At 39.4% G+C, this 26,877-nt stretch overlaps 1 protein-coding gene across 4 annotated transcripts in view; it reads right to left on the reverse strand.

Annotated features, from left to right (window-relative positions):
• Nucleotides 1-3,756: 3,756 nt before the first annotated feature.
• AP1S2 (adaptor related protein complex 1 subunit sigma 2) overlaps nucleotides 3,757-26,877 on the reverse strand; it is a 28,463-nt gene continuing 5,342 nt past the window's right edge. Inside the window, exons 3-6 of one of the 4 annotated variants that reach the window (XM_058659237.1) lie at nucleotides 22,177-22,285; nucleotides 20,702-20,839; nucleotides 16,398-16,491; nucleotides 3,757-5,014 (exon numbers count right to left, since the gene is read on the reverse strand). In XM_058659237.1, coding sequence (XP_058515220.1) covers nucleotides 16,447-16,491; nucleotides 20,702-20,839; nucleotides 22,177-22,285 — 292 coding nt within the window. In that variant the 3' untranslated portion in view covers nucleotides 3,757-5,014; nucleotides 16,398-16,446. Of the gene's footprint in view, nucleotides 5,015-7,961; nucleotides 9,353-13,650; nucleotides 13,751-16,397; nucleotides 16,492-20,701; nucleotides 20,840-22,176; nucleotides 22,286-26,877 lie in introns of those variants that run through there. The other 3 variants (XM_058659235.1, XM_058659236.1, XM_058659238.1) reach the window with 3 other exon arrangements.

Consider the following 26,877-nt stretch of genomic DNA (forward strand, 5'->3'; position numbering starts at 1 on the left):
GCATTTTTGTTTTTACTTAGTGGTGTGGATCTAGTTATTTTAAAGATTTATTTGTTTTTTTTTCTTGTAAAGGCAGGTTTGCAGAGAGAAGGAAAGAAACATCTTCTGTCCATTGGTTCACTCCCCAAGTACCTGCAGTGGCCAAAGCTGAGTCGATCCAAAGCCAGGAACTTTTCCCGGGTCTCCCTCACAGGTGCAAGTTCCCAAAAGGCTTTGGGCCATCCTTCATTGATTTCCCAGGATATAACAGGGAGCTGGATGGGAAGCGGAGCAGCCAGGATGTGGACTGGCGATCGTATGAGATCCTGGCGCTTGGGCTTGGAGGATTAGTCAGTAGAGCCATTGTAGAAGCCCTGATCTACCCATTTGTTTAACCACGTCCTTTTTGTTGGATTTAAAATTTTGCACTATTGAAGAATCCTTTGGTGAAAACAATCCTGTGAATTTCCTAAATATGTCTCACATTTCTGTTAATTTCCTTAGCATTTTTTTAAAGATAAAATAAGTTTTTATTTATAGTCTTGTAGTAAAGAGGGAAGCCTTAACTTGCAAGACAACTCTTGGGCAGTATGTACAACACACTTCTTCTTCCCATGGGATGGAATCAAACATGGACCGAGACTACCGAGTACACACCAGAAATCAGCAAATGCCGGGAACAGAGTAGGAAAGAAACAAAGGAATGAGACCTAAACACACAAAGCCCTTCCCTTGGACCTGTTGACCACAGCCAGAACCAGGGCTGGGTCACACGGTGGAGACCGGGTCCAAGACAGCAGGAAAGGAGGACAGGACAGTAGGCAAGGGGTTAATTATGTTTTTAATTTTTTTTAGATTTATTTTTTATTGCACAGTCAGATATACAGAGAGGAGGAGAGACAGAGAGGAAGATCTTCCGTCCGATGATTCACTCCCCAAGCGGCTGCAATGGCCAGAGCTGTGTCAATCCGAAGCCAGGAGCCCAGAGCCTCTTCCGGGTCTCCCACACGGGTGCAGAGTCCCAAGGCTTTGGGCCGTCCTCGACTGCTTTCCCAGGCCACAAGCAGGGAGCTGGATGGGAAGTGGAGCTGCCGGGATTAGAACTGGTGCCCATATGGGATCTTGGCATTTTCAAGGCAAGGACTTTAGCCGCTAGGCCACGCTGCCGGGCCCTAGAATTAATTATATTAAGAGATAAATACTAAAATGCTTCAAAATTGCCCTCTGGAAGACTAGAAAATATTTCCTCTGGTTAGGCTGCTGCCTGTAATGACAACTTCCCATTTGGGTGCTGGTCCGACTCCCTGCAATGTACTTGGAAAGGCAGGAGAAGATAGTCCGAGTCCTTGAGCCCCTTCTAACCATCCGGGAGAGCAGGAGGGTGGTCTCGGTTACCGGCACTGACTGGCTGAGCCCCAGCTCTCATGGCCATTTGGGAAGTGAACCAGTAGATGGAAGATTATTCCCTCCATTCAACTCTGCCTTTCAAGTGAAATAAATCTTAACGAAACAAAACTGACTCTGTCCGGACTAAGATTTACTATTCCCACGACAACACCTTCATCTTTAACAACTTGGGAAATTTTGTTTTGTTGTCTACCCAGCACGTTTTTCTGTATTTAACTGCCACTGATTCTTGTTGGCCTTATTGGATTATTCCACGGGCAAAATGTAGGTATTTTGTTTTTGAAGTACTTGAGGGTAGAACCACTTGTTTTCCTGTCCTGTATAGCTGCACGCTCTTGTCAGGTGGGGCTTTGTTGCAGAGTGTTACATTCTTTTATACTGTGTTGAAAAACTTTTTAAGAACAGTCTGTTTTTGTAATTTCTAGGAAAATTAGTACCACTGTTACTGAATATAGTGTTAAAGCAAATCTGGTATTTAAAAAAATCATAGAAGGGTGGTCAGAAAAAAAGACCAATGTCAAAAAAGCCTCTGACATAATATTGCTAGATTTCAGATCACAAGTCAAAAATGAATCAAATAAAAACGCTGTCATGCTTAGACTTTTTAATATAAATTTAATTCCATGGGTAAACTGGATATGTTGGATTTCAGAATATGTGGTATTTGGTATTCTTAGATTTGGGATTTTTAGGACTAAGGGTTTTAAGATGCACAAAACATTGAAAATTAATGAAATAGGAATTTTTTCAAGATTTATTCATTTTTTAAACTTTAAAAGCAGATTTATAGAGAAGAGAGAAAAATTTTTCCATCTGTTGGTTCACTCCCCAGATGGCTGCAATGCCCAGAGCTGAGCAGATCCAAAGCCAAGAGCCTCTTTGGGGGTCTCTCACGTGGGTGGAAGGGCCCAAGGCAAAGCTGTCTTGGAAGTGGAGCAGCCAAGACTAAAACTGGCACCCACATGGGATGCTGGCACTGCAGCCGGCGGATTAGTCTGTTGAGTCACTGTGTTGGCCCCAGGAAAAAATTTCTTAAAATTGAGATTATAGCATAACATCCACCAAGGATGAGTTCTCTGATTTGTAGTTAAGAAATGAAGTATATGGCCCAGAATAATTTCACTTTAAAAATTCAACTTATTCACTCTATAAATGAGTGAAAAATTCTTCAAGTACGTAAGTGAGCTCACTAATGCTAAATATCACTAACTTCAGGATTCTCAATACTTTTCTAACTGTAGGTAAGATCATTCAGTTATACAGTTGCTATATACACGCTGACCAGTCTTAACAGATCTCGGAGGGAAAAGGAAACTGCCCTGTGGATCTGCATAGTTCAGATATGGATGAGTTCCCTGCTGTGGGTGGGAAATTTTAAACTATTCACTCATTGGTTACTTTATCCTGACAAATGTTCCTCTGAAACTTGCTCATACTTTTTTGGGGGTAATATTTTTTTTTATTATTTACTCACAAAATTGCAAAACTACATTGCTGGCTAAAACCCACAGGCCTATGGTACAACTGTTAGGACTCCTCCCAGATCGGAGTGCTTGGTTTTGAGTCCCAGCTCCAGTTCTGCTAATGTGCAGGGGGGTGGGAGGTGGGGCTGCTGGTGCCTGCTCAAGCGCTTTGATTCCTGCCACTCATGTGGGAGACCTGGGTGGAGTTCCGAGCTCAGGCTGCCCCAGCCCTGGTGGTTGTGGGCTTCTGGGAGAGTGAACAACTGAACGGGAGATCACTGTTGCCTCCCATCCTTTCAATTAACCAGAGAAAGGAAAGCCCACAGGCCTATTTTCACTGAATAGCTGCATGTCTAGGGCTCTCACTTAACATATTTTTTGTAGACTAACAACTTATTTTGGATCGTAGTCCTTCCCGTACTCTTAACTATCCCAGTTTTATGTTGTAGCTTTTTTTTTTGTTATAATACGAGGTCCCTTAGTTATTACAATAACCACTTTTGGCTTATTTATATTAGTTGAGTCTGAAAATATCAGTCTATTTCTTCTGCATCCTTGCATCTTCCAGTTCATATGGGCAGAAGAGGAACCCAGGTGATTTGGAGTGCTTTTTGGTTTTCTAGAATAATCTCAGTTGTTCATTTAGAAAGAGTAGAAAACTGCATCACGGTTTTTAAAGTGGCATTTATTGATTGAAAATGTGCTGATAAGCTCTCATAGCATTGAATCAATATTTTTTCGTGAAGTTGAAGTACATAAAGAGTCTTTAAGTGTGTGCTTAGAACCCACCACCAGTTTTCAAGTGGAGGGGAGTTTTCACTATTTTGCTGAGGAAAAAAAATAGAAATTTTCCCATCAGCAGCTCTCTGTAGATTGATAAGCTTGCAAAGACAGAAACACACTACAGTGTTTGTTGAACATTTATTACAACTAGTCGGAAATGTGGTAAGACAGTGCTCACGTGGCCTGAATACTGGTCACAATCACAGCAAAGCTTCATCCAGCCCAGCAGATACAAGTGAAGGTGGAAAGCATGAAGACAGGGTTGGATATGTGTAAGTATGTATAAAGTGATGCTCTACACTTACATAGCTTTAAAAATATAGGCCTACTAATGCCATTTGACCTCTTTCAGCTCTCATTTTGTTCTAAGAAAGGTGTCTCTCTAAAATTATCGTTAAGACTTCTGATAAGTAGGCAGTCCCAAAGAAGGAAAGGAAAGCGGTCTAAAGCTTGCAGCACTTCTAAGGAGAGGGAAGCAAACTAAAGTTGGTTTTCATCAATGCTCTTAGAAGGAACATTCGCACTTGAAACAATGACTTAATGTAATACGTTGTGAAGAAAGCCTATAAGATACTGTTGGGAAGAGTTCAGAAAAATTATTATTTCTACATTATTTTCGGGCATCAAACAGCAGTGTAAGTGACTAAATGATCAGAATCACAAAAACTTCATCTCTCTCTGGGGTCAGCTGTGCCTCAGCCTTGACAATCCTGTGCTCACTACTGTGAAGCAATTGGTTCCTTGCACCAGGTGCAAAATGTTGACTACCTAGCTAATTTAGTGATTCAAAACATTCTATATTGCCTTTAATGTATGTACTTTCCAGTAGGGATCTTTGGTATGAATTTGTAGTCTTAACAGTTAAATTTCCATCCATTTGTTATGTGACGTCAGTTCCCTTTATTCTGATTTATGCTGACATGCAGCACTAATCTTTGGTTTCACAAAACCAGGTTTCATATAATTTGAGTTTGCTTTGTCATATACAGTAATTGACAAATATGCATTGCCTGATTTTACATGTACATAGATGTCATTTCCATACATGTACATAACCCAGATGATGAGAAACTGATCCATAAACTTTATCAAGAAAAAGTATCTTTCTGCATCATTTTGATCATATTTAGGTCCCTTAATTTTATCATTTGGTTAACCAAAGTTCCCTTAAAAAAAAAGTGTGTGGCCCTAAATAAATAAATAAATAAAGCAGATTAGCAAAACAGTAATACTGACAAGACATCATCTTACACCATTAGCTAACATGGACATGAAGGCAGTGACCATCTACAGTGTGTAAAATGCCACAAGAAGTCATCAACAAGGGAGGAGAGTTATGTCAGTCCAATTTCTTCAAGAACACTACGTGGGGTCTCAGCTTCCTGTGGAGGGAAAATGTGAGATCCTAGTAAGCAGATACAGAGAGTCCGAAGGCAGGAAAGTCGACACAGAAGGGCATTCTTAGTTCTGAGAAGCAACCAAGCAGTTACATGTCATAGGAGCACTCCCTTAGTGATAGCTGGTGGTTAGTGTTTTGTGTCCCAAACACTGCAGACTACAGGTTGTTTTGATCACTCATTAAATACCTACCGATTACCTACCCAAATGCCAGGCACTTTTGCTGTAGCACAAACAGCAGTCATGCCCAATGCAAACTCACTGGCAACTGCTGAAATCATTGCTACTCAATGATGTGCAGCAGTTAGTTATTTTAGTAGCGATATTCAAAAGTTCCTCCAAATATAAATGAAACACCACTCCACTCCCTCCCAACCGGAGTTCCCACAGTTCTTGACCAGACACTGTGCTCCAGGCTCCGCTCTTTTTGGCCACGTGGATTTATAGAAATGTTTTCCCTTCTGGGGTTTTTACTTGATATGTCCACAGCATGGAAGCTTCAGATACCCACCTCCACAGACTTCGCAAGGGCAACAAAGGGCATTGGTGGAGGCCACATTTTTGTTCTGTTCTTGTCAATGCAAAGGTGTGAGTTGGAACTGTGCAATTAAGATGCTGTCCTATGCCCTGTCATAGTGCCCGTGTTTGCTGCCTGACTCTGGCTCCAGCCCACAGCTTCTTGCTAATGGCACATTCTGGCAGGCAGCGGAAAGGGTGCCTGTCATGAGGTCTCTGCACCCCAGGGGCAGACCTAGCTTAAGTTCTTAGTTCCCTGATCCCTGCCTCACTACTAGGAACCAGCAGATGGGAGATCTGTTTTACAAATAAAATCTTTTCTCAATATCAAAGAACAACAAAACAGGTATATCTGGAAAAATTTTTCAAAAGTCATTGATCTTGCACATCACAAAACAGAAAGGGACCAGTTTCGGTGATGGTTCAGGTGTTACTAGCAGCAGTACTGTACTGAAAGCAGCGTTGTTTTTAATGGGGAACAAAAATGTAAATTATCATTCAATAATAATTTAACTTACTTTTGCATCCTAATTGTGGTACAGCACAAAAAGAAGGAAAATTGTATTAAACCATAAATCCTTAGAACGTTAGATTTAATTGTATGTAAAGCATTTCATGATGCTCATCTTTTAAATTACTTAAACTCTGGTCTGTTTCCATATTTGCAAAACAAAAACAAGAGCACTTACCTTTATATGCCAAGACTGAGCTAAAACTCAGTATCATATATAAACCAGCTATTTAGCTCATAAAATGACCTGATGGGATCTGCAACTAATGAAAAATGGATAAACATATTTACAAAAAAGTGTCTGATACATGTCTAAAAGCCGTCTTATCTAAAAAGTATTGCCGCTGCCTGAACACCACATTTTAATTTAATCAGGCTACAGATCTGAAATATAGTTGGGGGATCAAAGAACAAGCTAAACATTGCCACAACAATGTATTGTGCCAAACAGACAATGCAGGAAAATTTAGAGAAGAAATGATCACCTAGCTGAAAAAAAAAAAAAGTGGCAGAGGGGGAAAAGCAGACTCGTTAAAGTTTAAAACACATTTTAACCAGATACTCACTTGGAATCCAGTCCTAACAAGCCAATCATAAAAAGACATTTTTCCGATAATTTGAAAAAAAACTGAACCAGGTACAAGATACTGTTCTTCTTGGGCATGGCACCTGTTAAGGATGTGTTACCCAAGTACTAAAGCAAGGACACGATGTTTAGGGCTTGCTCTAAGACACGGAGGCAAAAGGGGGAGGTGGGAGGGGAGCCACAAATATTCACTTGATGGTTGTTGAAGCTGAATGTTGTGTACATGAGAGTTCTTTATAGCACTGTTTTCTAATCATGTGTCTCGAATTTTCCATGCTACATGTTTTGGGGGCAGGCATTGGGTCTACCCATTACGTTGCTGTGTGAGATGCTTCAGATCTTGCCTGTGACTAGAGTACATCTTGGTGACTGCAGATGACGGCTCCAGCACTCGAGTCCCTGCTGTCGGTGTGGGACACCTGCACTGGACTGCTGGGCTCCTGCTGCAGCCTGGCCCACCCCTTAAGGTTTTGAATCTTAGGGGAGTGAAGCAGGAGATGGATCAAGCTCTCCAACTTTCAAATAAAGTGAAAATAAATTTTTGGAAATTAGGCCATACTCCCAAAAGTAATGTAAGCTAATCTGTTTCACTTACAAAAATTTATATTTAGCTTTAATTATTTACACTGAACACCTGAATTACATATTAAAGATTTTTTTTTCATTTAAAGTAATTCTTCAAAATTCCATGCAGCCTTTAACGTGTTAATAAAAGGCTGCCTACACTGGATTTTGCAATTTACACATATCCCACAGCAACATCCTGAAACTGGTCATATTTCCCTAATTTGTTCACTGCCCTCAATCTTATACAGCATTTCCCAAGGAGACTCATACTGCTTTCTGAAAACATGTTATTTAAATTTCGTCCTTTCTAAAAGTCGTGATTTTGTTTATAGATTTTGAGATATATACATGGATAATTTTTATAAGCTTTACAAATGTGATTTTCATACGTTCACCCTCAAATTTAGCTCAAAATTACCTGGGTAAACTAGTATGGAAAATGGTCAAATGAAGAGAAACATGGAGTAGAATGGTGGTTAGCAGGGTCTAGTGGGAGGGGGAATGGAGACTGATGAATGGGCATGACATTTCCACTGTGGAAGACAAAAACGTTGTGGCGATCTGATGTAGAACAGTGTGAATCTACTCAACACTAATGAGCTGTGCAACTGAGAAATGGCTAAGATGGTGAATTCTATGGTACATGTTTTTTTTAATCAATTTTAACATTACCTGGAAAAATGAAAATACAAAATGTGTTATTTTATCAAAAGGAATGGAAAAGAAAAAAAGTCATTCACATGAGACAAAGTACATGCAATACTTTTATTTAAGACATGCAAGAAAAGTTATTTCAGAATCTACTAATTTAAAGCAAGCAGCTGTTTACGGGTAACAAAAGAAGCAACATTTTGTTACAGCTCAGCACACAGCATCCAAAGCAAACAGGTATGAGACGATGCGTATCTATGCAGCATTAAAACAGGATGAATAACACATTGCAGGGCTGGGGAGAGTTGGTGGAGGAAAAACATGGAAATGAAAGACCAATGTTTCAAATGAATTCGGTTCAAATGCTCACTGGAGAGCTCCACCCATTACCAAATGGTTGAGAATGGAAGTGAGCTGTAGATTCACATTTCCTGCTTATACTAAGTTTGGTCAAAACACATTTTCATAGGTTTTCTTGCACTGGTTAACTAGTTCAACTATCTTGAAGTTACTGCTTAATGACAACTTATTTAACTCATATAAACAATGAGCTGTTTAGTACTTTGCCTTTTATAATATGCTACGTTTTATTTAAAAGCATATGCAATAGTGCTATTAAAAGTTTTAACATTCAGAAATATAATTAACAAAGCAATAGTGAAATGAATACTCAAAATGTTAGAGAGCAACAACTAGCAAAATATGTTTAGGCTTTAAGGCTATTAGAATTTTTGAGCTATATGAATGAAGTCTGCAACGTTTGGAAAGGACTACCACTGAGCAGCAGATACTGCCTAAAGGACTTGAAACAGCTCTCTCAAAGTCCCTGGAGGGGCAGTGTGATACAACACAGCATGAAAGTGATGACATGTATGTGGCACTGCAAACTTTCTTAAAAATGCAGTGTTCTAACTGTATATATTATATAATCAAATTAATCTCACTTTCTTGTATTATTTCCACGTATACTTTGGTGTGGTATATTAGGAGACATTAGCTCACATAGACTAAGCACAATCACGTTAAAGAGTGTTTATCTTGGTCCTGACATTTGAAAGCCAGTGCACACCATGGATCATGGCATTGCTTATCATGACCTGGCACTTGAGCTGTATTTTCTTTGGTAAACGATTGCCAGATTCCTCTCTAGATTAATCATAGGTGGTTTATTAATGACAATATGTATGTGTTTAAGATAGAAATTAACTCAGAACATTCATAGGCCATATTTTTGTTGAGAAGAAATTAGTGAACTGTAGAGGAATGAGCAATATCAAATTGACGAATATAATGAAAATAAAACACATGAGTCAGGAATAGGAACAGGAGAAAACAACAACGGTAAAGGTACTGGAGTTCTCATACAGGGTAACCAGTCAGCAAGCTGAGGGATTTTCTTTCATTACATCAGCTCTATTTCCTCTGTGAAATTCTGCACACACGACGAGTAGTCAGTTAGTACACAGGGACATTAAAATATTCATGCCGTGGCTACAAAAGAAATGCACATATTCTTAAAACTAACAGACACAGATTTCCAGAACATTCAGTTCACAGTAAAGAAAAGCTGGCTTTGTTCTTTGGTCTATGGCTTTTACATAACACCCAGAAATTCGGATTTGCCTTTTACAACTTTACTGCATATAATGATAAATAAAATGCTGTACTGGGCCCTAAAAAAATTCTTTAGCCCTCTGTGTATTTACTAATAATACTCTGAAAAGATTGTTAATGTAAGGATCCTGGTCAATAGTGAGGTTAAATCAAAATTTAATTGAAATATTCCTACCAGTACTGTGAGTTATTTTATTCCACAAAGTTGAGATCCTAGAGTAAAATCCCAAGAAAAAGTGGCAAACGTAGTCATTTCGTATTTTAAGTAACGATGAAGGTTTTGATTGTTCACTACAAAAACAAACAAAAATCCAAAAACCTGGAGACTATTGGTTTTGACTTCAAGATGGGCTTTGGCACTCGCCAGATTTGTTCAGTGTCATCCAGGTCTTCGTAAGATGTGTCTCCCAACCAGGACTAAAGCCCCGAGATGAGGTTCGGCAGATGGACTGCTGAGCGCTCTGAGACTTCCAAAACTACACACTAAATTATGTGCTGGGGAGAGGCCTCGGCACCTTCCACTTCTAAAGGGATTATACTCGCACCAAAAGGCTGCCGACTCCAAAATGTTTAAAATTGCCTACTTATTTGACTGTTTCTTAAAGTATCCTAGTAGTAATATTTGTTCAAGTTGGAACTTTAAAATACTAAGCTACAAAATCATGTAAAATGCCTCCAAATATGTAACATATTTCATATAACTATTAATTACAGAAGTATCTGAGGAGAAAAGCCAATTAAACATTAACCCTCAGATAATTCCTAACATGTCTTTAAAATATTGGACAGTTGGCCTTCCCCTGCCCAAATTCACACTACATGACATCAGAATGAAGCAGCAAGTTAAACGATAATGAATTAAACCCCCAGCGTTTCATTTTCTTACAGCCGCTTCTGTTCTCACAGGGCACCGCTGGTGTAAGTGACTCCTGCTAGTTAACCAAATACTTTTTCTGTCAATGAATCTCTGAACCTATTTCAATATTCTGTGTAAAGAATAAACTGTGAATCCCAATGATGTATCGTTATCAGGGAAAAATTCTGTCAGAAAAATGTCAAATGAAATAATTGGGACTATCGCTGAGAATTAAATGTAAATGGACTTGCCAAGTAATACTAAAAATATAAATAACAAGCTTAACAAAATTCTAAGTACAGACTGAATTCATATATCCATCCCACTACACTGTGACGCATGTCCGCACTCAGCACGTGGCCTCTAGTAAACTCCCTCACACCCAGCGAAACTCCTGCTATGATAGACAATCTGTTTCTGGAGAGAACACAAGAAAAGTTGGCCTGTCATACCATCTTTCACCTAACTAATACCAGTTCTCTTATGTTTCCGTTTTTACTCTTGTTTTCTTTCTTCGGTTTATATCACATCATATAGAAACCAACCACAAAAAAAGTCAAGGGCCTCAGGGGAAGGAAGTTTCCTAAACAGGGTTCACGTGTAGCCACTGCTCCCCAGAGAAGACCGCTGGCTGTGAAGCACAACATTCAAGTCCGTGTGAACACTGCATTCGCAGCTCACTATCCAACAGCTCTTACTAACTTTTACGCAAGGACAGGCTTCAGGAGTCTAAGCCCAACTGCTCCTCATGCCCGATGAGCTGTATTACCATGCTCAGACAAGAAATCAGCATCCAGGAAATGTGTGGAGTACTCTGCATAAGCAGAAAAGTCCCCTTCATTGACAACATCATTCAAGAAGGAAAGGAAACCCTAAAATACATGAAAATTGAAGTGTTTCTTCTTTGTTCATTTGAAGGGTAGAGTAACTGAGAGGTGGACAGAGGGGAAGTAAGCCAGGGAAAGGAGCAGGAGGTGAGGTCGGCAAGGGAGGGGAGAGGGAGGACGAGGGAGAAGGAAACGGAAGAGAAGAAGGCGAGAGGAAGAGAGAGATCCAGCCTCAGATTACTGCTTTACTCCCCAAATAGCCATAACAGCAAGGACCGGGTCAGGCCAAGTCAGCCAGGAACACCATCCAGGTTTCCCAAACGGGTATCAGGAACTCAAGGACCTGCGACATTCTCTACTGCTTCCCAGGCACATCAGCAAGAAACTGGATTGAAAGCAGAGGCAGGACTGACTCCCAGACACTCTGATACAGGATGTGGGTGTGCCAAGTGATGGCTCACCCTGCACTGCCACAACTCCTGCTCCTCAGTGTTTCCTTTTTCCATTTTTAAACTGCTATAATGTATTTAACTAATTTCTCAGTTAAGTCTGCTATAGTCTAAAATGGTTCTACAGCAATAAATACCCAGTCATCCCTAAACATTTGATTTTTAGCCCAACGATATAGATAGGGCAATAATTAACAGACCTTTTTTCCTCTCATATACAAAGAAAATATTATAGTGGATATATCAATATAAGTGCCAGTATTCTGGGTCTCACATTGTAAGTACATCGTGTGTATCACAAAAAAAAATTATATTATCTAAGAATAATGAAGTGTGAGAGGAAACTCTGCCACAGCACACAAGGGATTCTGTGGAGCACTAGGCCTGGGAGCTTCCATCTGTTGGAATTAGTCACATATACTACTCAACAGACTAGAGGTTTAACACAATAAAATGCCAGTGATTTACATTATGTGGGCATAAAATCCAGAATGGTAGTGAGAAAAAATATTTTTAATGCAGTTGTATTTCTCAAACATGATTTTTGAATAAAACTATTAACAGGCATATTATTTTTGACCTGAAATGGTCTTTTACCCTTTGGCCCCCCATTTGTCCAGCAATAATTTGCACCCCTCTAAGTTCACTGCCTACACATACATCCTTGCCAGCCAACGTCTTCTCCCCAGCCACCGATGGTTGTCCGCTAGACGGTATGTTTTTTAAGGCCAAGAAAAAGAGCTTGCTCAATTGCATTCATTTAATCCATGAAGGAAAAAAAATATGTTCCAGCTTCTTAACAAGAATCTTATTGCGCAAGGAGATGCTTTTTATCCCACCCCCCCTTCTTCCTCCCAAGAGAGGGTATTTTTTCTTTTATTCCTGTTTGTCATCACTTCCTCCATTAGCTCTTTCTCCCTAGGATGCATCTTCAACATTCCTGTGCACTAAGAATTATTTTGTTCTCAAAGCCCTGCAAAAAGACAAGCTGTAGTAGGAAGTGTAGGATGACAACAAACAGCAGAGCGAAGCAAGTTACAGCTGTTCTGGGAGCCACCTGCCTTCCTAAAAAAAGAACAGGCCACGATATTGTCATTTCCTAGCTATTCCTCTATACTACACCAGGCTTATGACTGAAAAGGGAAACTAAGCAGGGAACCTTGAAGGAGCACTGGGAAGGCAGCAGTATCTCCTGGAGGCCTGAGAAGTGCTTAAGGACACTAATGGCTGCACAGGCCAAGCCGACTGTCCAGCCTCCTGATTTCTCTTTCTAGGACATAATGTGGAAGATAAAGTAGTTTACATTTAATGAGGCATATATAAATAAGGATACATTTGAGTTAATGTCCTACTGTAGTTTTCCTTGCAAAGGGGCTTCTTTAGCTATTCTTTGCACTTTAGAAATGGCAGACTTTACCCTTCCTGTTTGAATATAGGACGGTCCTTCTCATGGCCCCCAGCTGAATTCTGTGGCAAAGATAGCAAAGTCTCCATGCTCAACTATGGAGCACCAGTCCAGTGCCAAAGCCAAAGGGCTGGGGAGTATCTAATCCCCCAAGATTAATTTTGACCAATGAGTTTCAAAAAGAGAGAAGAAATGAAAGTGCCTTTTAGGGGATAAGGCACGTGCTGTCCGTCTTTTTTACAAGCATTTGTGAAGTAGCAAATGATTTTAAACATTAAGTTAGTGATGAATTGCAACAGCTATGTGATTATTCCAGATAATCGGTGTCTAAATGGCCAAGAGCAGAGAAGCACTTTATTACGTGTGCTGACACTTTTGCTTTGTAAATGCTACTCTAATTCTACCGTTGGGTTGCAGAAAGTACACTTTCATTCACATAGTACCATTTTCCAGTTTTAAATATTTGTAATAGACATGCTTGTTTCACTTCAAACATTTTAAGAGGTAATACCTGTTAATATCCTGCCCCTAGATCCTTCCTCACTTGATATAGTTGATCACTGCATAGAAATCCATTTCATTTGTCTTACAGCTATACAAGTTTCATATATGGTTGTATCACAATTTTCTTTACCTACCTCCTGTTGATGAAATTAATGGCTTACTTTATACTGAGTATGTTTCTTGATGCATTTGTACAGATCTGTTGGGTATAACTCCTGGAGCCTGGAAGCGTAACTGATGGGTTAAAAGGTATAGTATACATTTAATTGTGAATGGACACTGCCTCATTAAGCAAGATGAACTACAACTTCAAATGCTTATAAGCAGCAATGAGAGTATCTCTCATCTTTTCCCATCAAAGACAAAAACAAGTAAGGAAGTTTGGTTGACATTTTAATTGATCCCTTAATAAAGGGCCATTTTTTCCACTTGTGAATCACTCATATCTTCTGTTATACTGTATTGCTGATATACTATTTCTCATAAATTTGTCTTACGGACAGAGTAATTTTACTGTATTTTATAAGCACTGTTCTAAAACTGGTTAGTTATAAAACACTAAAGACAAATTACTTTATCCGGCAGTTGACTGTCCTTTAAATGCAATATCAGAGTAACTTAGTAAATACAACATTAAGCCGTGGGGAAATATGTTAAGCATACTCTACTGGAACTCTATTATGTTTTCCTTAAAATACTCTAAATCAGCATTTTCCAAATATAAAAGATTCGACTGAATCAATGAATTTCAAACACCAACTCTAAATACCTTTATGAAATAAATTTTTTGTAGGGTGCAAAAGAGAGTAACAAAAAGTCTAAATATACAACAAAAGTGGATGTGTAAATTCTGGTTATGTAAACTATTCCTCCATTAAGAAACGATTCAAATTCTTGAGGGGATGGAGAGGTAGACAGGAAATCCCAAAGGGTTGTGCCTGCTCAAGGGTAGACCCAATTTGGTTTCCACACAAGAAGTGGATTGTCATGATATAAGTTAATATATCAGGCTGTTGTTGTTGAGGACAGGCTTGGCTGTGGGTTTCAGTGAAGGTAACTCTAGTAAGTCACAGGGGTGATGTCTGTGCCATTTTGGGTCTAATAGATCTCTTCTTCTTTCATAGCTTTAAGGGTTTTTCTCCATCTTGTAATTTTCATTAATTTTCAACCAGTTATTTATACTAGGGACTACACATAATACTGAAAAGATGTTCCAGTCTATACCACTGAGAAATATCTATTTGAAGGAGTTAAATTAAACTAGGATTTCTCCACGTGGGCACAATCGTTTGGGGAGGGGTGCTGTGCTGTGTACCTGGACATTTAGCAGTATCCACTGGTTTGTACCTGCTAGGTGTCAGTACCACTGTACTCCCTTCCCAACTAATGAATGTCCTAAGAGGGTACAGATGCCCTACACCCACCCAGTTAGTGCCACTGAGTTTAATCGAATTGGCTCTGGTTCGTATGCAAGAGTATATTCTAGTGTACTTGCCTGAACTTGCTTATCTTCCTATAATGGAAAATTATATTGGTAAAAAAGGCTATAAAGGAAATTAAAAAAATTGTTCTGGCAGAGGGAAAAAGTGAAACCTGAACATTTTCAGAAAGTGCTTTTTAATGAAAAAATTACCACCAGTGTCTTGGACTATCCTTGTGCAGGTCCCAATCCCAGGGCTATTTGCAATTATTACAACTTTTCATCATTACAAATAGTCCAGAGCACCAAGAATTGGCTTCGAATGAGAAATGAAACAGCAAGGAGAAAAATCCTCAAAATTCTGAAAAAGCAGCCAATGAAAAAGAGCTTAAAAACCACAATATACAGAAAAATAATTACAAGTGAAAAACCAGCAACCAAGGATATTGGCCAAATTGTTCCTCATAAGGCAAGATTTGTTAAATTTTCTGTATTTTTTGTATTGGCCCTTACATGTTTTCTATTTCAAACATTAGTGCAACTAGATCCCATTTACCCAAAATCTGTCACTGCAGACCCCAATTAGGCTTACCCAGGAAAATGAAAATGTGCGAGCATGAAAGAGTACAACAAAGAATTAGAGGAATCCTTCTCAGTAAAGCACACCCTGAAGGGATTAATAGCAAAATGATTTGTTCTTGCTATCAAATGACATTATACAGATTTAAAAACATCTGATCCTTTTAAAACAATATATTTTTAAATTTGACTAGCATGTCCCAAATTTCCATTAGCAAGATTTAAGTTTAAAAGAACATCCAAACTTTTAAACAGATTATTATGAAACGCTTCAAAAAGTACTTACTTACAATAATTTGAAATTACAAAAGCTTCACTTTCAAAAGAGGTAACTTTCTCCCAAGAGTCTTACCTGTCCATTTTTTATGCAGTCTCACAGATTTATTAATTATCACTTTGCCCACAAAGATGTGGCATAGTGTTAGCATGTATCATGCAGTTCCCAGCACTAAGACAAATCAAGTGTAACAGCACTGATTCTCCGGAGAACACCACTGTATAGTTGAGTCAAATGCAGTCAATGTATTCACAGAGGGGCCATCCTGAAGTAGAGGCAAATTCCCGAGGCTAAGCTTGCTTTTGCTGCCGCACAGATTACGTTAGTGAGAAACAAATACCAACAGCAAACAAAGCTCAAAAAAAAAAAAAAAAACCCCACAAATTTCAAAATGATGCTGTTAGTATCCAAAAGAAAGGCTGACCCATCTCCAAGCACTGGCCCATACTCTCATGCACTGACTGCTGAGGTTAAAGCCCAATGCCCGACAGTCAAGTATTGGATCTTTATAGTTCAAGCAAGGACTAGGAGTCATCTCACGTGCAACAGGTTTCGCATAGCACCTCTTTTTTCCATGCCACAAAAATGGTAAATTTAGTAGTTACCAATATATAAGTTGGGCTCAAAGGGCCTAAAGCTTTAGACTGCTCTTTATCATAAGACATCCTCAGACAAACCTCCCCACTCTTCATTCTGGCTCTATAAAATTGAGGAGCAGAGAAAAGCCGGTAAGTGCCTGACTTTACGAAAAAACAAAACAAAACAAAAACAAACAAAAATGCACTTGAGCGTTTCCTGTCTCATTACACATGTGTGTGTTTATAAAATAAATCTAATTGAATCACCACTCCCCACTCTACCTCCCACCCTGCCTCAAATCTAGCTCAAAACAGATTGGGGGCGGGAGGATTCATTCCACGTATTACAAAGAATACTAATTTAATAATCTCAGCATGTTGGGCTTTAATAATTTATGAAGTAACTTCAACACCAATGGCACATAAGAAGACATGCTTTAAATTACAACAGGGCCTGGCGCGGTGGCCTAGTGGCTGAAGTCCTCACCTTAAACACACCCGGATCCCATATGGGCGCCTGTTCTAATCCTGGCAGCCCCACTTCCCATCCAGCTTCCTGCTTGTGGCCTGGGAAAGCAGTCGAGGATGGCCCAGAGCATTGGGACCCCGCACCTGAATGGGAGACCCAGAAGAGCTCCTGGCTCCTGGCTTAGGATTGGCTCAGCACCAGCCATTGCAGTTACTTGGGGAGTGAACCATTGGATGGAAGATCTTCCTCTCTGTCTCTCCTCTGTATGTCTACTTTGTAATGAAAATAAATAAATTTTTAAAAAAATTTCAACAGTTGGGCTCGGCAGCGTGGCCTAGCGGCTGAGGTCCTCGCCTTGATCCCATGTGGCCGCTGGTTCTAGTCCTGGCAGCTCCACTTCCTCTCTGTCTCTCCTTCTCTCAGTATATCTGACTTTGTAATAAAAATTAAAAAAATAAATCTTAAAAAAAAAAATTTCAACAGTCAAATATTAAAACCTGCATAATGGGCCAATTCCTGGGCTTTACCCCCAAATCTAATTATGTATTTATGCAGTCAAATACCATAAGGAACACAGAATTTGGGCTGCATTTGTTGAAAGTAATCCTCTGTTTATCATGTAATGAAACAAAATATCTATATTTAATGAGAATGTCTGATTTTTAGCAATTATTATTCAAATATATATTTATGCTATATTCTTATTACTAGCAGTAATAAGCCAACAGAAAATTGACTTTATGTGACTGTGCCCCTTGTTTGCCTATAAAATGAAGGACTACCTAAATGATGTAACATTTATGCAAACTGGGTAAAAGGAAAAAATTGGGAAAATTTTCTGAGGGAGATAAACATTCTTAAGAGTAAAAATGTCTATTTCACTAGCTTAAAACGAAGTAAAATTACTTTGTGATTTCCATATATCCTGAAACCAACAGACACAAGTTCACTGTGAGTTATCTTTGGTGTTTAGAAACAGTCAATTCAAGTAGAAGGCCTTACACTAAACAGAAGAATCATGACTCAAAAGATTCAGATTGAAACTAATTAATTCGAATTTCTTATATAAATTTAAAGCTGCATCTACAATTTTGGAAGCAATATCATTTCTAATATCCCAAACTATAAGGCCAAAAGAACTAATATAGATCCAGACATTTTGAAAAGTCTATAAGAAATGACTTGAACACACTAATCTACATAACCCGTAAAGATTTCTAGTACTGTTAATCTGGGCAGTGCAAATCGCTAATCTGAGAGACCAGCTCCATACAGCAACACCTGCTGGAGAGCTAGGAGTCTCTCTGCTATAGGACTGGGGCAAAAGAAGTTCGTATCTAAAACAACAATGAAAATGCACATATCAAAACAATCCATAAATACACAGGGCACAGTGGTTAAGGTTCCATAGAACTCCACAATGAGGCAGATCTGGCTTTGCTGGGTGTTAACCAGCTGCCCTTAGACCAGTCCAAAGGAGCTCAGTGAGTCTCACACATAATCACTCAGCACTAGCTAACATGCGTATGTTATTGTCATGATACCATCTGTGCAGTGCTGCTTCTCATTCCACCTTGCATTTTATGAACATGATATTCAACTACTCTCCCAGAGATGTAAGCCTATATCACGTGTAAACATACACACATTTGTTTTAGGAAAGGACACTCGGCTGCACTGCATTGCCTTTGAATGTCTGCTGCCGGAGGGGGCAGAGCAGTGGCGAGCCCAGCCTGGCGCGGAGCTGCACCAGTGCCTGGCCTTGCAGTGTACTTTCATGCACTCTCAGGTCACCATCTGGTTTCCTCAAATCTTGAATGACTAAGAAAACAGGTCACCCATACAGCTACATAGAAAGCATCTTAATATTACTACTCAAGCTTGACTTCTGTACAAAACAATGTGAACGTCAAATATAGGACCAAAGTTCTCTTCTAAAAACAAGAAACTATCCATCACGAGTAGTCCATTTGTTTTTCAAAAAGGATGAAAACGGATAAGGAAAATTTCAAATGGAACTGTGGACCTGTAATGACATTTTTAACCCCTGATATGCTGAATATTCAATATATGCTATAAGGGAGTATAGCATAATTGTCATATCAAAGTTATAACAATCTCCCATTAACATTTAGAAAAAATAATCCAGACACAAGTAGATAGATATCATGCCCTAAGTATTATTTTTCTGGGTAGACATTAAATACTTCAAGGCTGAACTTCAATAACCTTGAAAATGTTAAAAGGCTAATATAATTAAGCAGCAAATGAAAACCTTGGAGGAAATAGCAGGTTCTGATAGAACAGAATACAGTTCCACAATAGTGAAACATCAAAGTGATCGAAGGAAGGCCCAAATAAGGACACTTCCCAATTCTTAACCATGGTGTTGACCTAATTGTTAAAATAAAAGTTTGCTTAGTGAATAGCAAAATAAAGATACGCTAACTGGAAGGCCAATTTTACAACAGAATGTGAGCTTGTAGTCAACACAGCTGATGTAAAAAAAAAATGTACAAAATGACATGGTTTGTGACTGATTAACCATCACTGCAAACTACACACACAAGGAAAAGAGCCTTGCTCATGTCACTACTGAATAGCACTTGGTGCCAGAGATGCCAACTAAATACCTCACTTTTGCAGGCAGCTTAACTATTCTTTCTGGTAACAAGACCAATAAATGTCCAATGCATTCTTCCATATCTAATACCTGTACATTCCAAATGATATCATCTCAACCTGAGCAACTCCCACAAAATTGATCCTGGTGATGATTCACGAGGGGGTTCCCACAGAGGTAGAAAATTATCAGAGTAGAATGGAGAAAGGCAAATACTCTTCTCACATATTGCATTCCCCTAACACCTGACATTTCTGTTAAACAAAAATGCTTTAAAATAAAATTAATTTAAAGTTTCCTTTAATAATTAAACAAGAACAAACTAATAAATAAGTAGTAAATAAGGGGCTAAAATAAACTAAAAACACAAAACCATGCTTTCAATGTTTCTAGAAAATGAGCCCAAATAAAACCCACTCAAGATCTTTCATATATATACACACTTCACTATCTTAATGAAACTCCTCATGCTACAAATTTTCTATGTGACTAAAGCCATAATTAGCTCTAAAATACAATTCAATTTAGTAGTCTGGCTTTTTCTTTTTTTAAATCTATGAAATTTTGAAATTTTAAACTTCACTAATAGATAACACACACACATCACACAGAAAAGCAGCACAGAATGACTATTAAATGGAAAGGGAGAAGGGTTATCACAGTTTCGGGGATACAGAAGGAAGTCAAGAATGGGGAAGTTTTGACTGAACATGGTTTGTTATCTAAGAACAAGAGAAACGAGCACTTGGCTAATTTGGCTAATACAAAACTAGAGGATTCTAAAAAAACATGTAACTGGAAAATAGGATCGATTTGTTTGGCTCCATTTGTACTTAATGGACATGAGATGAAAACATGAACTAATTTGGAATAAAAACACCCTAATCTCATAGTCAACTTTTGATTACTCCACACTAATGAAAAAGGGGTTGTGTTACGTAATTCAAAACAAACCAATGGATGGAGCATTCTTAGCTGTTACTTTTGGCCAATCTTTTCCTTTCTGCCTTCTAACACTGTAGACTCTAGTGATGTGGGGTTCCAAAACAAGCCGACAAAAAGAGGTTTGACTGACAGACCATCTCCAAAGTGAACCATTCATCCACAGATGACTGAACTGTGATGCGACCGCCACATATTCCATCCAATAAACCATGGAAGGAAAGACACTACATGCAAAGCTGCAACTGTCACCCGGAAGCACAACATGCAAGCAACTGGCCAAGAGGAGCAGCTTACCTCCTGCAGTAGATCAGCCTGCTCAATGGCTTTAAGGACATTTTTCTTGGATGTTTCTTGAACTTCTCCTCCCAAAAGAAACTCATCCAAAATAAAGTAAGCCTTCTCAAAATTGAAGATAATATCAAGTTCACACACCTGAAAAGCAAGCAAACAAACAAAAACCCACAAAGACCCACTGTTAAAACTTAGGAAAGCGGTTTTTTTTTCTGTTTGTTTTTGTTTTTTTGTTTTGCTTTGTTTTGTTTTAAGATTTACTTACTTGAAAGGCACTGTTAAAGAGATAGAGAAGAGAGCATGTTATTTTTCATCTGTTGGCTCCCTCCCCAAATGGCTGCAACAGTTGCGCCTGGGCTGGGCTAAAGTCAGGAGCTTCCTGCAGGACTCTCCTGTGGGTACAGAACGTACACAGCAGCCTGATTCCTTGGGCCAGCTTCTGCTACTTTCCCACGCACACTGGCCGGGAGCTGAGCAGAAGAGAAGCTGTCGGGATGGGAACAGGCCCCCAGTGGGGTCCAGCATTTCAGGCAGTGATGCTTGAGCTCATTACCAAAAAACATCAGCCCTGAAGCTAACAATTCTCAATCAGTATCACAAGGAAGTGAACAAAACCTGACCAGACTGAATCCATCTTAATTCTTTCTAAAAAAAAAATGGCCATCATGCTAACTGAATGTCATGGAGTTAGATTAAGCTACATTTTCAGATTTCAAGAACTTGAAAATATAATGCCTACGGGGTACACAAGATGTGGGTTTCGGGTTCCTAATAACTTTCTACTCATCAATCTGATTTTAAATATATTTCCTGTGTAATGTGAGCTGAGCTGTTAACCAAATCTAACTTCTACATTGAGTACTTTCTGAATTGTAATGTTTATACTTGAATTCCTTTCTATTTCACTATTTTGAACTTCATTCTTCTCATTTTAATAAAACAAGGTCTGTAGGACAAGCGATTCTAGAAGTTTATAACTAGCTCCACTGACAAGAAATAGCATCATTCTAGATTTCTTCCACATTTAGAATGCCCAAGGCAACCAAATAAACCTGTTTTTAAAAGGGGTTTAAAAGGAATAAAACAAAAACACAAGACTATGGCATTTGGGGCCAGTGTACTGATTTCGCATGCTAATCCTCTACCTGTGGTGCTGGCATTCCAAAGGAGCACTGGTTCATGTCCCAGCTGCTCTACTTCAGATCCAGCTCCCTACTTCTGTCCTGGGAAAGCAGCAAAAGATGGCCCAAGTGCTTAGGTCCCTGTGCCGAAGTGGGAGACCTGAAAGAAGCTCCTGGCTCCCAGCCTGAGATCAGCTCAGCTCTGACTGTTGCAGCCATTTAGGAGTGAGCCAGCGGATGGAAGATCTTTCTCTGTGTGTCTTTCCTTCTCTCTGTAACTTTACTTTTCAAACAAAACTAAATACAGCTTTTTAAAAAAACTATGACATTCCATTTTCTGAAGTAAAATGTACTCACGCTGCCAAAATACTTGTCAAGTAACTCCACATAGCGATGAATTATTTCCAGGGTAATGAGTTCATTGTCCTGGTCCTCAATGGCACAGCAGAAATACAGACTTGCGTACCTGAAGCAAACAAACAAACAATGTGCAAAAGTCTGGGATCATGTTTTCTAGACAGTTTTGAAGCCTATCATGCCAGATCCCATGCTATAAGCACACTTACGTTTTCTTTCACAACGGTGTAGAATACTTCTCCTAGACTGCAAGTGCAGGAAATGCATAAACACGCTGAAAAGCATTTGCAAGCGAAAGAATACGATACCACTCCTTTGCACTACTTAGAAACGGTAAAGGATTTCATTCTTCCTCTTACACAGCTCCCTCCAATGAACATTGGAAAACACAGCAAACTCGGAGCTTCCTTAAATTTATCAAAGAATGTATTGTGTGACTAATTCAAAGTGTAAGTAAATCTTCCAACTAATGACTTACTAAAGACACTATTAACAAGAGGTCCATGTTTTGAAACATTTTATTGAAGTATAACATATACAGAGAGAAAACCTTAAGATAAAAGGTCAATTCATCTCCTTTTTCAAAAACAGTGATTTTATTTTCATTTGAAAGGATCAATTACAGAGGAAAGACAGAGAACCTCCATCCACTGGTTCACTCCCCAAGTGGTCCCAACGGTCAGAGCTGAGCTGAGCCGATTTGAAGCCAGGAGCCTCTTCCTGGTCTCCCACACAGGCGCAGGGTCCCAAGGCTTTGGGTGGTCCTCTACTGCTTTCCCAGACCTCAGGCAGGGAGCTGGAAGGGAAGTGGAACAGCTGGGACATGAACTGGCATCCATATGGGATCCCAGGACAGTGAGAACAGGCTATCATGCCAGCCCCAAGAATTGTTTCTAATAAGGTTTTTAGGATTGTGGAATAACTCCTGCGTCCCTCAAAGGAAAATAGCTCCAGGTTATCACAGACGTCAGAGACAGAACAGAAAGTTCTTATCATTTGTGGGAAACTGCAATCTAGCCTCAAATGTTTTAAGTTCTATGGAATTAAAGTGAAGAGTGGGTTATTTGCCTAAATAGGACGTTATTTCTAACAGAGGGAAGAAAGTAGGAGACTCCTATCATCCTATTTATTAGGATTCTAGTACATGAGAAGCCAAACTTGTTAATGAGCAAACTTGTGACATAGCAAGTCCTTTGGGAAAGACTGAAAGAATATTTTTCAATGGGTTGAGAACAGATAAGGCTTTTGAAAAGAACAAAAATAAAAACCCAAGACATTCTTAGTCTCAATCGAAATTGTTAATTTTCGCTGAGGAGCACGTAAATGATTTTTTAAAAAACATAACGTAATTACTGATCACAGCATTAATGCCAAAATAATACCCAGGAAAACATATACAACCTGAATTTTAGCATTAAATTCCTATTCAATGGTATTAAAATAACTATTAACACTACTAACTTCAATCTTAGAAAAAAACAGATTTTTATTTGATCCTTCGACAGCAAATACTATCATCCTTAGTGATAGATTAAAAAGCAAAAACCAAAACTCGACCGGGCCCAAGAACAGAGGGCCTGCGAACGGCGCAGGACTGGGACGCTCGCCGTGAGCGTCAGACTTCTCCCTGTCACTCTCACTGCATATCCATTTCACCTGACTTCCATAGTCACTCACTAATTATTTAAAACGGAGAATCTTCTGCACTTTTATAAAGTGGGTATTTAATGTGCTCATTAATCACCATGAAAAGAAAAGTTCCTGGGAGGCGTGCCAGGGCACCTGATCGCCTCCAGCTTGAACGACCGTGTCTTCTCTCTCACGTCACAGTCCTGCTGCCATGTGTTTAGAAAGCAATCAGCTATAACTCTCTTTCCACTCAGTTACCAATTTTGAATTTGGCGAAATTAAAACAAATTATACACACAATGCCTTGGATTATGAAAACTAAAAGATTAAAAGTGATATTTTCAAAACCAAATATGAGGACTAGCCAGTACCAACCAAATACTAAGTTTGCTAAGTGCTTTAAATGAAATTTTCAAAACTTCAATGCTAAAGTTTAACAATCTAATGTTTATACAGTCTCACTTATTATGCATAGTACTCCATGTTCATTTAAAAATAAATACAGAAATATATCATAAAATAATAATAATAAAAGTTAAAAAAAATAACACAATTGGAACTGGCAAGGTGGAATAGCATACTAACCCTCCTCCTGAAGGGCCAGATCCCACATGGGGTCCAGTCTGTCTCAAGACACTCCAACTCTGATCTACTTATGGCCCAAGAAAGCAGCAAAAGTTGGCTCAAGTCCTTGGGCCCCTGCACCCATGTAAGAGACTAGGAAGAAGCTCTTGGCTCCAGGCTCTTGGCTTCAGCTCAGCTCAGCTCAGCTCCAGCCATTATGCTCATCTGCACGGTATCCAGCAGATGGAATCTTTGTCTCCCCACTCTGTAAATCTGCCTTTCACATAAAAATAAATCTTAAAACAAAACAAAACAGTACTTAGGGTAGGCTTTTAGTATAGCAGTTATATTGTCACCCAACGTGAGAGTGCCTATCTACTCTGCAAATGACCCAGCTGCTGGCGGATGCAGCCTGGGTGCCAGCATACCTGTGTTCCTGCTACCCACGTGGGGGACCTGGATGAAGACCTGGCCTTGCTCTAGCCCAGTCTTAACCATCACAGGCATCAGGGGAGTGGACCAGTGGATAGATAATCTCTGTCTCTTTCCTTCCAAATAAAATGAAAAACAAACAAACAAATAAATAAAACTTAAACATTAGTCAAAGGTTCTAACTTGTACGAATCATTTGAAAACTTTAATTAGTTTTACATTTTTCAGTTTTTAGTGAAATGGCAGATTTACAGAAAGAAAAGACAGAAAGATCTTCCATCTGCTGGTTCATTGCCTAAATGGCCACAATAGCTGGAGCTGGACAGATCTGAAACAGAAGCCAGAAGCTTCCTCCGAGTCTCGTATGTGAGTTCCGGCTCCCAAGGCTTGGATCATCCTCTATTACTTTCTCAGGTCATTAGCAGGGAGTTGGATCTGAGTGGAGTAGCTGGGCCACGAACCAGTGCCCATTTGGTATGCTGGTGCCGTAGAAAGAGGCTTAGCGTACTATGCCATGGTGTCGGCCCTGGGAACATTAATTTAAAAACCATGAGGAACCATGTGTCTAAGTAGCAAGAGCAACATTAGCTCAAAATGCAAGAGTATCAGATTAGACTATTTTCTTGTAGGTGAACAGAGAGCTGTCCTGATGACGAAGGAAGCGCTCCAAGTGACACGCTAAATATTAGCTAAGGCTTCTCCGTGCTTTTTTATTTTACTCCTCCAAACAACTCTAGCAGACAAATAGCATTTTTTCCGTTTATGGGAGAGCCAGGCTTGAGTAACTTGCCCAGCAATAGCAATTAGCTCCACAGCCTAAATGTTAAATTAAAAACCATAGCCAGCAACTGTATTAAAAAACTAAATTGTGATGAAAGCAGTATTTTAAGAGTTTTGAGGGGCCCGGCGGCATGGTCTAGCAGCTAAAGTCCTTGCCTTGAAAGCGCCCGGATCCCACATGGGCACCAGTTCTAATCCCGGCAGCTCCACTTCCCATCCAGCTCCCTACTTGTGCCTTGGGAAAGCAGTCAAGAACGGCCCAAAGCTTTGGGACCCTGCACCCGTGTGGGAGACCCGGAGGAAGTTTCTGGCTCCTGATCGGCACAGCACTGGCCATTGTGGTCACTTGGGGAGTGAATGATCGGATGGAAGATCTTCCTCTCTGTCTTTCCTCCTTTCTGTATATCTGACTTTGCAATAAAAACAAATAAATAATTTTTTAAAAAAGGTTACCAAGAGAACCTGGGGTTATACACCCTATTTTTAAGACTAAATGGTTTTTAAAAATTGAAGAATGGGCTCATTTTGTTCTTATAGTACATATTTGTAAGTCTAAACTGAAATAAAATTAATAATAGACTAGTAAGAAGAAGGTATGTTTGGTTATTTTTAGTGCAGTGGATTAAGCCTTACTCTAATTACTGGCAGGCAGAGAGAAGCTGAAAGTGTCTATTCTTATATTGCAAACACATGACTTCTCTGCAGTCAGCTGAACATCAGATGACGGTGGGTAAATGTTGCTAAACTGTTCTCTTTGACAAATCCTAAGCTAGTAATGTTCAAATACATGTATTCATGCTTTAATTTTAAGACTTTAATCCAGTGTCTGTTACATAAGATACAGTCCAAATAGGAACAAAAACTCATACAAGGTTCTATCATGAACCAATCTTCAAGCACATCTTATTTCAGACAGCAGGAACCAAAGGGAAAGCAACTTGTTCAAAGTCATAACATTAGCTAATGTCGCAAGGGAACCGAGCATCAGTCTTCCCAGCTGTATCAGGCATGTCCCCACCTCTCCCCCCCAAGAGGGGGCATCTGTGTGCTGAATACTCGGGATGAAGATGATGAAAGAGATGACGAAAACATTTGCTGACGTGAACAAAGTGCTCTCTCCGAATTTCTCAAGAGCTAACCACGAACACTCACTCCTCAAAGTTCTCCTCCAGCTAGTCAAGGAAAAATAAATCATCACAAAACCCCAAAATCGGGGAGCTGCCCTGGAGCCACTACTTGAGAGGTAGGGATGCAGTCTGGAGCTGTGCAGCTGCAGTCCCGGCCCCAGCTCTGCTT

The sequence above is a fragment of the Ochotona princeps genome, chromosome X (genome assembly GCF_030435755.1).
Source record: "Ochotona princeps isolate mOchPri1 chromosome X, mOchPri1.hap1, whole genome shotgun sequence".
Lineage (NCBI taxonomy): Eukaryota > Metazoa > Chordata > Mammalia > Lagomorpha > Ochotonidae > Ochotona > Ochotona princeps.